Source organism: Myotis lucifugus, unplaced genomic scaffold (assembly GCF_000147115.1).
Source record: "Myotis lucifugus unplaced genomic scaffold, Myoluc2.0 scaffold_420, whole genome shotgun sequence".
NCBI lineage: Eukaryota > Metazoa > Chordata > Mammalia > Chiroptera > Vespertilionidae > Myotis > Myotis lucifugus.
Window position 1 is genome coordinate 781,568 of NW_005871468.1, and position 15,934 is coordinate 797,501.

At 40.9% G+C, this 15,934-nt stretch overlaps 1 protein-coding gene across 1 annotated transcript in view; it reads right to left on the bottom strand.

Annotated features, from left to right (window-relative positions):
• MYH10 (myosin heavy chain 10) overlaps nucleotides 1-15,934 on the bottom strand; it is a 129,134-nt gene that overhangs the window by 96,278 nt on the left and 16,922 nt on the right. Inside the window, exons 2-3 of the mRNA XM_023743952.1 lie at nucleotides 10,868-11,024; nucleotides 2,288-2,315 (exon numbers count right to left, since the gene is read on the bottom strand). Coding sequence (XP_023599720.1) covers nucleotides 2,288-2,315; nucleotides 10,868-11,024 — 185 coding nt within the window. The remainder of the gene's footprint in view (nucleotides 1-2,287; nucleotides 2,316-10,867; nucleotides 11,025-15,934) is intronic.

Genomic DNA, 15,934 nt, shown 5'->3' on the forward strand with positions numbered 1-15,934 from the left:
TCATGTGAATGACATCCCAGACCTGGCAATGTGATACCCTCAACTCCGATGACCTCCTCCTCTCTTCAGTTACCCACTCCTGCTGCCACACCCGAGGTGTTCCCATGTCACCTCCTGCGGCCACACTGCCTACTCTTTCTGCCTGGCACTTTGGTATCCCCAAGATTACCTGTTCCATTTCATCAAGACCTCTAGTTCTTTGATGCAGCTACTTCCTTCCTCTCAAACCCCGCCTCTTTGCCCACTTCCCATGGTCCATTGAGACAGTTTCTCTTGCCAATCTCCCCAATTCCTATGCTCCACTGTCGCCCATTTGCACCCACTTGCAAAAACTGGGATTGGACTTGGGTGGACTGGATCTGGTTCCATTCCACACACTCGTGGTGGCTAAGCAATGGCCCCAACTGTCCCACCTCGCTGTGTCCACTCCCTTTGGCCGTGTCTCCACACGGACCCTGGCCGTGGCCCTGTGTCTTGCCTGGGAATGGGACAGCGGTACATGTGACACAAGCAGAAACCTGGACTTCGTTTCACGCTGGCTCTCACGCTGCTCCTGGAACCCTGCCACCAGGTTAAACCAGGGCTAGCCAGCTGCACACCGAGGGGACAGGTGGAGGAGAAAGCACGGCTCCCAGCAGGTGACTGCAGGCGCAGGAGTGAGCCCCACCTGGGACCGCGCAGCCGCCCGGATCAGCAGACCCGCCCAGCTGAGCCCAACCCAATCCCTGGGAAAACGGTTTTAAGGCACTGAATTCCTGGGTGGTTTGTTGGTTAGGAAGAGCTAATTTGTATAACCCAGAGGCTAAGCAATGCTGGAAAGAAGTTTACACAACAGAGCAGACTGGTGTCAGCTATTTCTACCTCTCTTCTCCCTTCAAACCCACTCTGCCTACCAGATAACAAATGCTCTTCACTTCGTGGAAGAGAAAAACTATTTGACAACAACTTTTTTAATTCCCAGCCTCCCCATCCCTACTTACCTACCTCAGCACCTGTCTGCCTCCGGGACGTGTAGAGGGGTCCCGGTCCCCGCCCAGCCCAGACACCCAGCCTCGCTCTGGTCTCACCATCCTCCAGGCCCCCTCAGTTCCCTCCTTCCCGCCCCCACCTCCCTCTCATCAGCATTTCATCTCTCCCACATTAAAAACACCAACAATAACAACAAATGTTCTCTCTCTAGCTGCTCACTACACACAGACCTTGTTTATTGCACTTCACTGGTGTTGAGTTTTTTTTACAAACTGAAGGCAAGACCCTCCACCAGGAAAAGGTTCTGACTCGACTGACTGCGTGGTCTGGAAGCATCTCAGCAACATCTGCCGGTTTTAGCCGTCTCTGCAGCTCCTCGTCCTCTGCCTGACCCCCACCTGTCGCTTTTCCCCAGGATTGCCTCGCCGGCCTGCTCTCTCAACACATTCTGCTGGGGCATCTCACTCACGGGCACGGCGTCCATTACCATCCAGGCTGCTGGCTCATCAGCTCGCTCGCTCTCTCCCCTGAGCTGCACCCACATATCCAATGGCCCAGTGGGCAGCTCCACCTAGATGAGTACGCACCTCAAAGTCAACGTGTCCTCAACCAAACTCATTATCTTCCTCTCCAAATCTGTTCTTTCTCTCATCTTCCCAGGTCAGGAAACAGCCAGAAATCATCGTAACCCCACCTCTGCTCTCAGCTCTTTTTTAGGTGGATAAATCTCCACATCCTGGCGAGTCTGTCTCCTGAACTGAACGCCACTGAAACTCGTCCATTTCCTCCAGGCTCGTGGCCACCCCTCTACCTGGAGTCACCACCATCTCTTGCCTGGATAACTGAACAGCCAGCCTCCATACTGCTCTTCCTCTTTTAACTCTTCCTCCAACCCATTTCCACACGACAGCCAAAGTGGCCTCTCGAATGTGCAAATCTACTCACTTCCTTCTGTGGATACTGTTTTATTCAACCTTGACTCTCTTGTACTTAGCACAGAACACCAGGCACATAATAATCAATAACACCTATTGGGGAGCATGGCTACATTACTGAAATGTTTAGTAGATCAACATTTGGAAATACAACTAAAGATGGAAGTTTCACAGATTAACATTATGAAATGTGTGAAAAACCCAGTTTGCAGTAATACCAAATTTAAGCAATTTATATAATCTTAGTTTTAAAAATAACTACAAGGTTTACAACAAACTCAAAGATTACCGTTCTACTATACCCCGCCCTCCATACAAAAAAATTAATTGCTTTACTTTCCAGCAGAATCAAAAATGAATCTGAACATGCAACATTTACTTACGTGCAAAGAATTGACTGGTCCTCACGATCTATAAGACAAAACAAACAGAAAAAGAAAGTGACCATTTGCCTGATTTTTAAAGTATCTGATATAATAAAGTTACAGTAACAGCCTCTAAAATAGTAACTGTACACCTCTCAGGTCAAGTTAACGCTTCCCCAACCTGTTAGATAGTCCCAAATCCGGTCAAGTTCACTTACTCTTTCGACAGATTCTCTGGGAATAAATAACAGCCCAGGCTTAGCAAACTTTATATGCCTATCAACCTTGATTCTCAGCCGTTTCTGCTTATCAAATTCAGATGGGAAGTTTTATAAGAATGTACTTCTTGGAGCGCCATCTTTGCTAAATTACTTTCAAGTGCTGTAGGGATTGAAAAATCCCATGTTAAGTAAATTCCCTAAGTGATTCTGAGGGAAGGCCAAGTTTGGAAAACCAATGCCTTTCAGAATGGCTTCAAGAATACCCACAACCATTATTAATGTGACCATGTGACCATGTGACCTTAAAGAAGAAAAGAACTAGCATCAAACACTGAATAGAAAAGAAGGTTCAAGGAAGATATATCTCTATGTGATGTTTAGCCACTGTCTCAAGTCAAATGTTATATGTAACAAAAATAAGGAAAGCAAGAGCAATGAAAAAAGTCTAACATGATTTTAAAGTGATCAATGATTTAAGTATTCAACTCAATTTTCAAATGAAAAGATGAAATTCAAATCCACATCTGGCCCATGGACAAAACCACCGGTGTAGGAAGTATGACTTCCGATCACTTATGAATGAGCATCACTGTCTCTATTTTACAGATGAGAAATGTTCCCCGAGAAGGCCAGGTAATCCTCCCAAGTCACACAGTACTGAAGGGCAAGGTGTGGGGTGAGGACCAGCCAGGTCTGCCTCTAGTGCGGTGTTCTCCACACTACTGACCAAGCTCACCATTGCTTCGCAACGTCATAGGCCTGCCTAGACAGCTTCTTTGTCACTACCTTATGCTGGGCTTGCTTCCCTCATCAGGTGCCCAATGATAATTTCATGTCATGAAGGAGAAATAAAGAGTTCACTCACTATGCCATACCTTTTCCTCTATTGGTAAAATAAGCAAATCCATTCATATATTCTATGTATAAACTGAATTATATTACTGCCCGGCCCAGAAAGCTTACCTCCTAATACAGACATACCTCCTCAGAGATTCCAGACTACCACAATAAAGCGAGTATTGTAATTAAGCAAATTGTAATCTTTTCTGTTGGTGGAGGGTCTTACCTTCAATTTGTAAAAACCCTACATCTGTGAAGCGCAGCAAAGTGCATAAAACAAGGTATGCCTGTGGCTTCTACCAGTTTTCCCTTCCTTCTGGTTGCCGTAGGCAGCGTTCATAGTACACAGTTGATGTGCACCTCCTCTGTCGGCTCACTTTCCCAGAGGTCATGCCATATCCTTTCTTCAACACGCTCCGCCCGGATCCACAACTACCTGGCTGTCTCCATGTATCCTCTCCTGCTTGGCTCCGCTGTATCTCCTCCACTCCCTTAGACTCCTCCCTGTTTCCTTCTTTGAGCCATATTTTCAAGTTAGACAAACAATAGTGCCAACTCCTGCCCAGTAGAATGCGCTGCCTGAGGTCAGAAACTCTCATTTTTTCATCCACAGAATTAACGGTAAGGCCTGCTAAGAGAAATTCAGTGCTGGGTACCATGCTGGGCACTGGCAAAATACAGTGGGGCCTTGACTTACGAGTGTCCCAACTAACGAGTTTTTCGAGATACGAGCCATCTCTCGGCCGATTTCTTGTTTTGAGTTGCGAGCTAAAATTCGAGGTAGGAGCCAGCTTCAGATACCCCACCGCTAATTGGCGCAGCAAACGTCACAGTGAACGCCACATCAGCCCAGTATCATGTGTCTCACTCGTTCACTTCTTGATTTGACATATGAGTAATTTGAGTTACGAGCTCCGTCACGGAACGAATTAAACTCGTAAGTCAAGGCTCCACTGTAGTGGGATCTGGAATCTTTTGTTCTCACTCCAGCTCTGCTGCAAACGGACTAATGTAGCTATAGATGACACACTGATTCCCTGCTGGTTTCAACTTCTTTACCTATAAAACTAGGTTTTAACAAGTCTTTGCTTATCCTATATAATAAAAGGCTAATATGCAAACTGTTCCCTTGACCAGGAGTTCAACCAGGGGATGAGCTGGCTGGCCAACTCCTGAGGCCCCTCCCCCCGGCCAACCCCACCCCCATCAGGGCTGCCGGCTGACCCCACCCACCCATGCACAAATTTGTGCACCAGGCCTCTAGTTCACTATAAATATGAATTGTCAGACCCTGAGATTCTTCTGTTCTGAGCAATTTCTATAGAACCCCACTACACCAAGTGTTTTTTAATGGCTTTTGTAAACTGGTTTATAGATGTAAAGAAACTGAAACACAAAAATTAACCAAAATTAAATTGCATTCCATCCTTAATCCATGAGAATGGTTTTCTTCCTGCATCTGTACATGCTATTATCATTGTCTGAAATTTGAGACTTAGACAACCCAAATCTATCCTTCAAATCTGCGCAATACTTCATTTCCCATGCTTCTACCCCCCAGCCAAAAACAAAACAAAACAACTGTCTTCTAAGTGAGACTTGTTTATTCTCTTACTCATCTGTCTGACTTTAGGCTTCAGTGTCACTAGCAGTACAGTAAGGAGAGGGGCTTCATAACCTCCAAGATTCTCTCCAACTAGGACTGTCCCACCCCTACTCCTCCCTTCTGCTTCACTCAGTTCTCTACATCCTTCAAGGACCAACTTCAGCAGCACTATGGCAATTTATACACTGATCTTGAAAAACCTATAAATGTGACCAGACACAGCCTTATATTAGTATTTTTTTAAAAATATTTTTTATTGATTTCAGAAAGGAAGGGGGGAGGGGAGAGAAACATCAATGATGAGAGAGAATCATTGATTGGCTGCCTCCTACACTCCCCACACTGCGGATCGAGCCCTCAACCCGGGCATGTGCCCTGACCAGGAATTGAACCATGACCTCCTGGTTCATAGGTTGACACTCAAATACTGACCCAAACTGGCTAGACTGTATATTGATATTTAAAGGAAACAATTTTAATTTTAAAAAATGCAAATAGCCTTCTGAAGACTAGGGACTCACCTGATAACTCATATTTTCCAAAGTACCTTCCCAAAATCACATACCATTTATGGAGATACTCAATAAATCCATACAAATTAAATGATATTTTCAACAGTGAAAATAGTTTTAAATCAATGCCTTCAGCTCCTACCTTAAAAGAAGGTAGAGGCAACACCTCTACAGATCTCAGATACTAAAAGAATAATAAGGAAATATTAGGAATTACTTTATGTAAAAACTTTTGATAACTAAGATTAAAGGGACAGTTTCTTGAAAGACATAAACTATTAAAGCTCACTCAAGAAGAAATGATAACCTCAACAGTCCTATATCTATTAAAGAAATTGAGCTCTAGCTGGTGTGGCTCAGTGGGTTGATGTCATTGGTGCACCAAAAGGTCACCAGTTGATTCCCAGTCAGGGCACATGCCCGGGTTTTGGCCTCAATCCCCGGTTGGGGGTATGTAGGAGGCAGCCAATTCTCCCTCTAAAATCAATTTAAAAAAGAAAGAAATTGAATTGGTAAAACTAGTATGATATTATATGTCAATTATACCGCAATAAAAAAAATAATAAATTCAGCCGAAACCGGTTTGGCTCAGTGGATAGAGCATTGGCCTGCAGACTGAAAGGTCCCAGGTTCAATTCCGGTCAAGGGCATATACCTGGGTTGCGGGCACATCTCCAGTAGGAGATGTGCAGGAGGCAGCTGATCGATGTTTCTAACTCTCTATCTCTCTCCCTTCCTCTCTGTAAAAAAATCAATAAGTATATTTAAAAATAAATAAATAAATAAATTCAATGTGTAATTAAAAACCTCACAGCCCGGCCAGTGTGGCTCAGTGGGTTGGAGCATCATCCTGTGCACCAGAAGGTCACAGGTTCGATTTCTGGTGAAGGGCACATACCTGTGTTGCAGGAGTCAAACCTTCCACACTCTCTGAAATCAATAGAAAAAAATATCCTCGGGTGATGATTAAAAAACAAACCAAAACAAACCTTCCCACACAGAAACACAGCTTCACTGGTGAATTCTACAAAACATTTAAGGAAATAATACCAATTCTATATGAACTCTTCAGAAAAACCGAAGAGGAAAAACACTTCCCATCCCATTCTAAAAGACAAGCCTTACCCTGATACTAAAATCAGAAAAAGACATTATAATAAAAGAAAATGACATACAAATATCTCTCATAAGCAAGGGCACAAAAATTCTTTTTTTTTTAGGGCACAAAAATTCTTAACAGAATGTTGGCAGATCAAATCCAACAATATATGAAAAGGATAATGTACAGGAGCAAGTGGTGTTTATCCTGGAAATGCAAGGTTAGCTCAACATCCAAAAGGCAAACAATCTAATGCACTGTATCAACAGACTAAAAGGAAAGCCATGTAATCATCTGAATAGATGTTGAAATAGCATTTGATAAAACTCAATATCCATTCATGATTTAAACAAACTAACAAAAAAACCTCAGCAAACTAGGAACACAGGGAATTTCATCAACCTGATAAAGGGCACCTACAGAGAAACCTTTTGTTGATATCATCTTCAAAGGTGAAAAACTCAATGCTGTCCCCTACGATGAGGAGCAGGCAAGGATGTCTGTTCTCACAATAGCTTTCCAGCATCACAGGCAAGAAAAATAATTAGAAGCAGAGGATTGAAAAGGAGGAAAAAACAACGTCTCTATTTACAAAGGCCATGACTGTCTATACAGGAAATCCCAAACAATCTACAAAAAACCTTCCCGAATTAGTGAGTTTTACAAGGTTGCAAAATACAAGGTCAATATAATGTATATTTAAAAAAGAATATTACTATACCTTAACAGTGAATTAGAAACTTAAAAATTTTAAGTTCCACTTAATAGTAAAAACATGAAATGCCTAGTTATTATTAGAGTATATATCATGTCTAGGTATATATTTAACAAAAACTAAATTTGTAATTTTTGTAATAAAGTTTATGTCTAACAACATTACTTTCACTCATTCATTCAATAAATATGTATTGAGGATTTTATTGAAACTTAAGAAAAAAATTAAGTTTTCTTCTATTTTGCATTAAACGAACCGTTGAGTGGGACCACATGCTCTGAATCCTCTGCATGGTACCCTCTTCTCTAGCAGCAGATCCTTCAGAGGCCCAGTTACATTTAGTTACTTGCTCACATTTGTAATTGAAAACCTGGATTGATCAGCATTGGAAGGTAGCCTGAGCTTGGTCAGTCACCGCATATGCAATGAACTATCAGATGTCCCAACCCAACTGTGCTGTGTATGTAGTACATTAGCAGGTGGCCCCCTGCTTACACAATGGAATACAACAGAACTGTTTAGCATTTTTTTTCAATTTCCTGTATCAATTTGTAAATTATTATGCAATAAAAGCTATAAATTACTGTAATTCCTTTTAACTTTTACATTGAAGTTTATTTTTGTGGATAAGAATGTGTCACATTGCCTTGGTTTTGGATCCTAGCTCATACCTCTTACTAGTTACATTTTCTTGGTTACATTTTTAACTTTTGTGCCACATAAAATAGGGATAAGTGATCATACTTACTTTTCAGGGTTGTTGTTGTGGATTAACTAATACACATAAAAGCAATGAGCTCAGTGCCTGGCACACAGTAATATTCAATAAATGTTCGTTGAGCATTAATGATGGTATTAATACTATGATGTGCTGATAAGCCACATCTTTTTTTTTTTTTTTTTTAAAGACAACAGCTTTATTGACAGATGAGGATAGTCAAGTCCCCTACTCTCAGAGTCCTGGCGGCATCTACCTCAGGCCTCCTGCAGTCAGAGAGCCACTTGCTCCTTCTGCGCTGGGACATTAACATTTACCCATTAACTATTTTGTTAGATCTAATTCCCCATTCAACCTGTCAAGATATTTTAAAAACTCTGTTTATTTTCATCAGATATATTTATTTTCCCTCCCAGTTTTGTGTCATCTACGAATTTTATGGGCATGCATCCCCCATCATTAAGTATACTGACAAAGATGTTGGGAAGGGCACAAACCCATTGTGCACACCCTGATAAACCTGGCCAACCTCAATCATTAAAAGCACTTCAAGCCCTAACTGGTTTGGCTCAGTGGATAGAGTGTCGGCCTGCAGACTCAAGGGTCCCAGGTTCGGTTCCGGTCGGGGGCATGTACCTTGGTTGCGGGCACATCCCCAGTGGGTGGTATGCAGGAGGCAGCTGATCGATGTTTCTCTCTCATCGATGTTTCTAACTCTCTATCCCTCACCCTTCCTCTCTGTAAAGAATCAATAAAATATATTAAAAAAAAAAAAAAAAGCACTTCAAGTGCAACTTTTCAGTCTACAGCCACAAGGATATCATGGCAGACTACGGAATGCATGTAGAGTCTCTCTGTTTACACTGTCTACTGTATTTCCCTTCCTACCAAGCTAAAGCAACGTGGTATTTTCATGTTGTTTTTAGACTGTTAACAATAGAGTCCAGAATCTTTCCTGGCAGGTGTATTAAGCTCAGCAGTCTGAAGTGTCTCTCCCCCACCTCCTTTTTTTTTGTTAATCTTCCATTGATTTTTAGAGAGAGTGGAAGGGAGGGAGGATGGGAGCAAGAAAGAGAGAGAAACATTGATGTGAGAGATACACATTGATTGGCTGCCTTCCACACGTGCCCTGACCCTGATTGGGGCTTGGGATCAAACCTGCAACCCAGGTACATGGCCCTTGACTGGGAATTGAACCTGGGACCCTCTGGTGTGTAGGCTGATGCTCTAACCACTGAGCACACTGGCCAGGATGTTTCTTCCCTTTAAAAAATTAGAATTATATATGTGAGCCCATCCCAGCATTCTGGAAACTCCCCTTTTAGTTCAAAGACCAGAGTTACAATCTCAATTGTAACAATGTATTTGTCTTTTTTTTTTTTTTTAAATCCTCACCCGAGGATATTTTTTCCACTGATTTTTAGGGAGAGTGGAAGAGAGAGGGAAAGACAGAAAGAAAAAAAATCGACGTGAGAGACACACAGCAATTGATTGCCTCCTGCATGAGCCCTAACCAGGGCCCGGGCTGAGGAGAAGCCTGCAACCAAGGTACATGCCCTTGACCGGAATCAAACCCGGGTCCCTTTGGTCTGCAGGCCGAAGCTCTACCCACTGAGCCAAACCGGCTAGGGCAGAACATATTTGTTTAAATGAGGAACTATGGTTTCAATTAGGGAAGAAGTGTACCTTCTCTAATTTCTTCTCCCATATAAGGCAAAGTTTGCTCATTCATACATTACATGCTTTTCTGTAAATAAAGATTATTCTTGAGAGAGACACAAAACCAAAAACAAAGAAGCTGACAATTCTTCTTTCTCCATTATCTCGTAGCAATTTATCACTGCTATAGCCATTCTTAGTATTCTTTAGCTCTGAAAGGTTATTAAATATAATCTTTTTTTAAGCCTAAGCTGATTTTGGATATTGAACCTGTCCTTACCAATCTATGACACTATTCTAATCTTGAAGTACTTCCTATTTGCCTCAGAGGATCTGGTACGTAAAAGTATCCAAACAAAACTTGAAGGAGGAAATGGGTATTGTAATTTATTAATTCCCTCACACTCCCCTTCAGACCCAGTCACCAAGGCAGCCTTTCCATGACCTACAAACTTTGATGATAGGTGGATATAGCATGTCCTGTTTTCTGATAATGGAACTACTTTATAAGAACCATATAGATTTTAATATATGTTATCGAATTTATTAAAAAAAATAAAAGTAGATAGAGGGGGAGTTATACTTCACATAGCACTAGCAAGTCCCATGTATAATGTAGTCTTTTTGAGCAATGCTAAGTGCATTAAAAACTACTACATTTTGGTTTTTTAAAACATGTCCTTCCACAAACCATTGTGTCTAAAGCCATGATTCAAATGAATGACTCCTTACATTTATATTTCATTCTAAATCCAAAAGAAAACAAAACTCAACCAACTCAACACATTTTTTAACTTTTGCTGTCTCTTTTACACATATTTAAATAAGAAATATTTTATAACCTTTCTTTCCTCAATGAAACATTCACCTTTTCTGTTTATTATTCTTCCTGCTGGCTCTTCCTGTTGGTTTTAAAACCTAATGCAACAGAGCTTTGCTTATACTGGCTTGTGGTATGGATCAGATGTATATACAGCCTAGGAGCTTTTGAACATAAAAATTAACATGGAGTATTTATGAAGCAAGGAACATACCAGCTTCCTATAAAAATGTCCATTTTGCCCATTCTAATTTTAAGAATTCATAATTTTTTACAATAAACATTTATTACTTTAATTTCTAATTTTTAAAAATGTTAATATTTTTTTTTGATAAATGTAGCATCTAATAAGAACCTAATGACGTTTAAGAAACTCTAAGCATTTCGTATTGTAACGTTTCCAGTTACCTTGAAGCATGCATCTGTAAGCAGACTCAGATATAGCATAGATGTGTGGAGGCATCTCGTGACGTTTCTTCCCTCTGTACATTTCAATAATATTCTCAGAGTAAATTGGAAGATTCTTGTAAGGATTTATGACTACACAGAAGAGTCCAGAATAAGTCTAGAATAAAAATAAAATACAGAGTTTTAAAAAAGGCATATATCGGACAAATAGAAATCACACAGTCATCTGAATAGGGAGACTTTATTCTTTGGATAATTAATCTAGTCCCAAAATTAAATCTAGCACATGAGAGGCAATTCTAAACCACAAGTAGTTCTGTCACAAAGAGATTTTTAAGTGGCTCTCTCCTGGATCAATCACTTCATCTGTAAAATGGAAATAACAATATATGCCTCATGACGTCATGGGGCTACTGTAAGGTTCAAACAATGTTGTCTTTTCACACATTCTTTCCCAAGAGTACTAGGTATGAAAAGTTCATTAACATAGTTTCAGATTCCACACTGCAACTAATCTTTAAGAAAACACCATTTAAGTTTGAGTATACTATCAAAGAAAAATACCCACAGTTATCTAAAAAGGAGATTATTAAAGATTTACAAATATGTAAACTTTTCACTCTTCTAATTTTTCTTTTTTGGAAAATATATTCTTTTCCATAAAAAATAATTTACATTAACTTGTTATATATTTAAGTGAATTTATTTAGGTAAATGGTTTATTATTTTTAAATGAATTGATAAATATTTTAAAACTTTGCTTTAATTTCTAATACAGTAAATATCAATAAATATAAGCCACGTAAACAAAAGCTCTTGGGGGTCCTCCATGTTTAAAGCCGCTCGTCTAGAAGACACAGGCCTGCCTGATCAGTAATCAGTACACAGAACTGATACTAACACTTTTGACTTTGGGGTTTTTAAGTTCACATGGAATGATTTCTGAGAATAATCTACAAAACTGATCCTGGGAATTAGAGAAAAGCAAGAGCAGTTAGGATTGCTGCCAAATGCTCCAAGCCTCTGAGGGACTGAGGTATTTGGAAAGGACACTCAGTCACACTATGAAGCAGACCTTTTATTTAAGGTGACTCGGGTAGACCAAATCCAAAGGCTAGAGGACACGACAGGCGGCTGAGAAACTGACGTGTTCAGCTCCCCAGGGAGCCTAAGGGAGCGTCTAACCAGCAGCTGTGTTGGGAAGGGCTGAAACCCTTGGCAGTTGCCACCAGAAGGCACTCTAGAGACTACTCTGTTTTGAATACTGCAGTTACTAGCGCTAAAACAAGAGAAGGAAATCCTGCCAGAAAAGGTTAAGTGGTCAGAACTATCTCTGTAGCTGTTCTCTTTCTGAAACTCACAATTGTAGGCTCTAACACGGAATGCCCTTCCTCCCCTGGCTCAGGGGTACAGGGGAGGCCAAAAGGCAGAAAGACCCTGCCTAAGGTCGATGATCTGGGCTGTCTGCCTTACAGCCGGAGCCAGAGCACTTGCCCTCCCTTGCTGATCACTTAGGTCCCCAGACTGCTGGCTCTCAGAGTAGAGCACACAGCTCAGACAACCCTGGCGAACTCTTGGGCTTCTCACACCATCAACTTGGCTCTTTCTCCCAAATCAAGTCTCTCATCTAGCCCAGCCTCTCTGCCACCCATATGACAAAAAGGCATTGAGAGATAATAAAAACAACGATTGTACTAAGGGTGAGGAAGCTGAGGAGAGGTGATCCGAATATTTTGTTATTGAGTTTTATTTATATAAAGTTAACAAATCATAATTATACATCTTAATGCATTTTTAAATATATAACCTCATTTTTTTCATTCAAAATTAGATAATAGTCTATCATGAAGCTACAGATGATGTATTTTACTTTTATAAGAGGCAAATAATTAGACTGGCAAAAAACAAACAAAACAAAAAACCTCCCAGAAACATACATTCTATATATATGACATGGTAACAAATCATAACAATGACATTTTTAATCAGAAATAATTTGCTTGGCTCAGTGGTTGAACATCAACTCAGGAACCAGGAGGTCACCAGTTCGATTCCCAGTCAGGGCACATGCGCAGACTGCGAATGTGGGCCGGATTCCCAGTGCGGGGCGTGCAGGAGGTAACTGATCAATGATTCTCTCTCATCCTCTCTGAAATCAATCAAAATATATTTTAAAAAATTAAAAATAAAGAAATAATTCCAACATGTGTCTACCATGTGTTTCTGAGGACTAGGATTAAAAAAAAATGAGTAAGTCTCACAAATATGAGTAAGTCATCAAAAAACAAGGTTAAATAGTCATCAGTGCTCTGTGCTTACCATAGGGCAGTAATAAATATTTAAGTGGAAACATTAAATTTAAGTGCTTAAAGAGGTAACTTACATCTAGAAAATTAGCTCAAATGTTGGGCTCCTGCATAAGTGATAATTGAACTGACACTCCATCACTTTTGTCCTTCCCTAAGGCACTCGGTAAGAGGGCGATATGTTAAAGTAATTTCTTTGATACCTTAAAGTTTAAATTAAACGCCACCGAAGTATCTAAGGACGTACACAGGCCCTGGCGAGGTAGCTCGGTTGGAGAGTTGTCTGATGCATCAAGATGGTGGGTTCAATCTCTGGTCAGGGAGCATACAAGAATCAACCACTGAATGCATAAAGTAGAACACTGAATCGATGTTTCTCTCCCTTCCTCTCCCTAACGTCAAATAAAGGTGTGTTTAAAAAAAATTTTTTTAAAGACATACACAAGGTATTAAGCACCTTCATGATGCTTACACTCTAGACATGATGACAATAAGTATTCATTAAATAAACAAGACAATATATGGCACTAAAAAAAGAGAGTGGCACAGAGAAAGAGAAAGATTTAGACATTATAAATAGTAGAGAAACTCTACTGAGGCGGAACACACTAGCCCCAGGCACCGAAAGTCAGGGCCATCCTGTCAGAAACTGTATCAAACCCAGTGTTCTCTGATGTTCTTTTAGGTCAAAAGAGGGGGATAAAGGAGTCCCTATTAAAATATTAAGAGCATAAAACTAGGTGGGGGGGATATACCCAAGGCAGAGTGAGAAGTCCAGTCTAGCTACATATTGTTTGTACCCTGGAAGGTGAGAGGCATGAACCCAGAAAGTCAAACTGGACAATTTAGATGTTGTCCTCTATAGATGATTAGGTACCAGAGGTTCAGCAGAGACGAGTGATGGAAAGAAAGAAGCATTTTTGAAAATGTATAAACCTGGCAGCCATGTGGGAAATAGAGTGAAGGGGGAAGAGGTGAGAAGCAGGAAATGGAGCCTGCTGAACAGTCCTGGCCCGATAACAGCCGAGATGAGAGAAAGGCAATACAAAAACGGAGGGGGGATGAGTCACAGGGAAAGCTGAATGGAAAGGCAATGTACTCAGTAACTCGGAATAGAGGAAAACCACTTATGATACAAGTTAAAGACTTCAAGCTTGAGAGACTGGAAAGGTTACTGTTGGACAAGAAAAATGATTTGATTTGTGGGAAAAATAATGAATCCCCTTTTAACATTTTGAGATTGCAGTTTGTTAAAAGGGGATTCATTACAATAGGGTAGATTGCCTAGGGCAGTCAGTGGTCGGCAAACCCGCGGCTCTCGAGCCACATGCGGCTCTTTGGCCCCTTGAGTGTGGCTCTTCCACAAAATACCACGTGCGGGCACGCACGTACAGTGTGATTGAAACTTCGTGGCCCATGTGCAGAGAAGTCGGTTTTCGGCCCGGGCGAGTCCATTTTGAAGAAGTGGCGTTAGAAGAAGTGGGGGGTGGACATATAGAGAGGATGAACGAAAGGAGATAGACGAAACAAGTACACAAGACGAGTGTGGATGGGAGAGTTGGAAGGGGTTGACCTCAGCGAACGTACCTCAATCAGATTGAGGACGTTTTTAGCAAAGGCCAGCTTAGGAGTACCCTAATTAAGTTAATAACAATGTACCTACCCATATAGTTTAAGTTTAAAAAATTTGGCTCTCAAAAGAAATTTCAATCGTTATACTGTTGATATTTGACTCTGTTGACTAATGAGTTTGCCAACCACTGGCCTAGGGAGCAGTTGGAAATACTGAATTGCTAAAGCCATGAGAAAAACCTGCAGAAATGCAAAGGCTTGAGGGGTAAGTGTGCGTGGCCTTTAAGACACCAAGTAACATTATATACATAAGAGAAATACAAAAATATTTGCACAAAATAGCAATTTTCAAACAGGCTATGCTGCTCTATGCCTCTAGGCCTCTATATATGCTGGTCACTCTGCCAGGAATGTGCACCTCTTGTCTAGTACTGGGAAATTCCACTCATCCTTCAGTGTCAGGCCTCTGTTTAAGAAAGCAGGGATAGTCTAATCGTATCTGACTCGACAGCTAAAGGCGACCCACAAGCAAGAGTGGCCCTTAATGGCCATACGCTGTGCTTCCTAGAAGACAAACCCAGGGGCTCTTGAATGTATGCATTTTAATATTATTCAAAATGTGAAACAAAAATAGGAGACAGCACTGATGCTTCACTGATGCTTTGTAATTCCCTTCTGGAAAAGTAACTAGAATCCCGGTAGATTTGCCCTTGTTCTTGGGGAAGAGTTTATCAAACCTGCTGTCTCCCGACCCCCAAACTTCTTTCTTCTAGAAGGGACATCCTTCCAGCAGTTATGAAGAGACAAAGTAGATCAGTAGGATCTTTTTTCTTGTCCCAAGTGGGGAATTTGTATCTCTGAGGATGTTTATCCTGAGTGATTTCCATTAAAAAAAAAAAACTTTAAAAAAAAAAAAAAAAAAGAAAGCAGGGATAGTGTACACATTATTTCATAGTTCAGAGTATTGGAGAGCCAGGAAAAGAGGCAGGGGCATGTCAGTGAAATTGTTTAAAAAAACATTTTTTTTGAAGACATACACAAGATATTAAGCGGAGAGGAGTCAGGAACGGGGGACTGACCTGGGAGCACTGTACAACCTACACCCCAGCTGCAGCTCTCAGAAGAAACCACCCGAAAAGAAAGGAAGAACAACTCTCTCACACCACGTCAAACATCGCACCTAGATAAA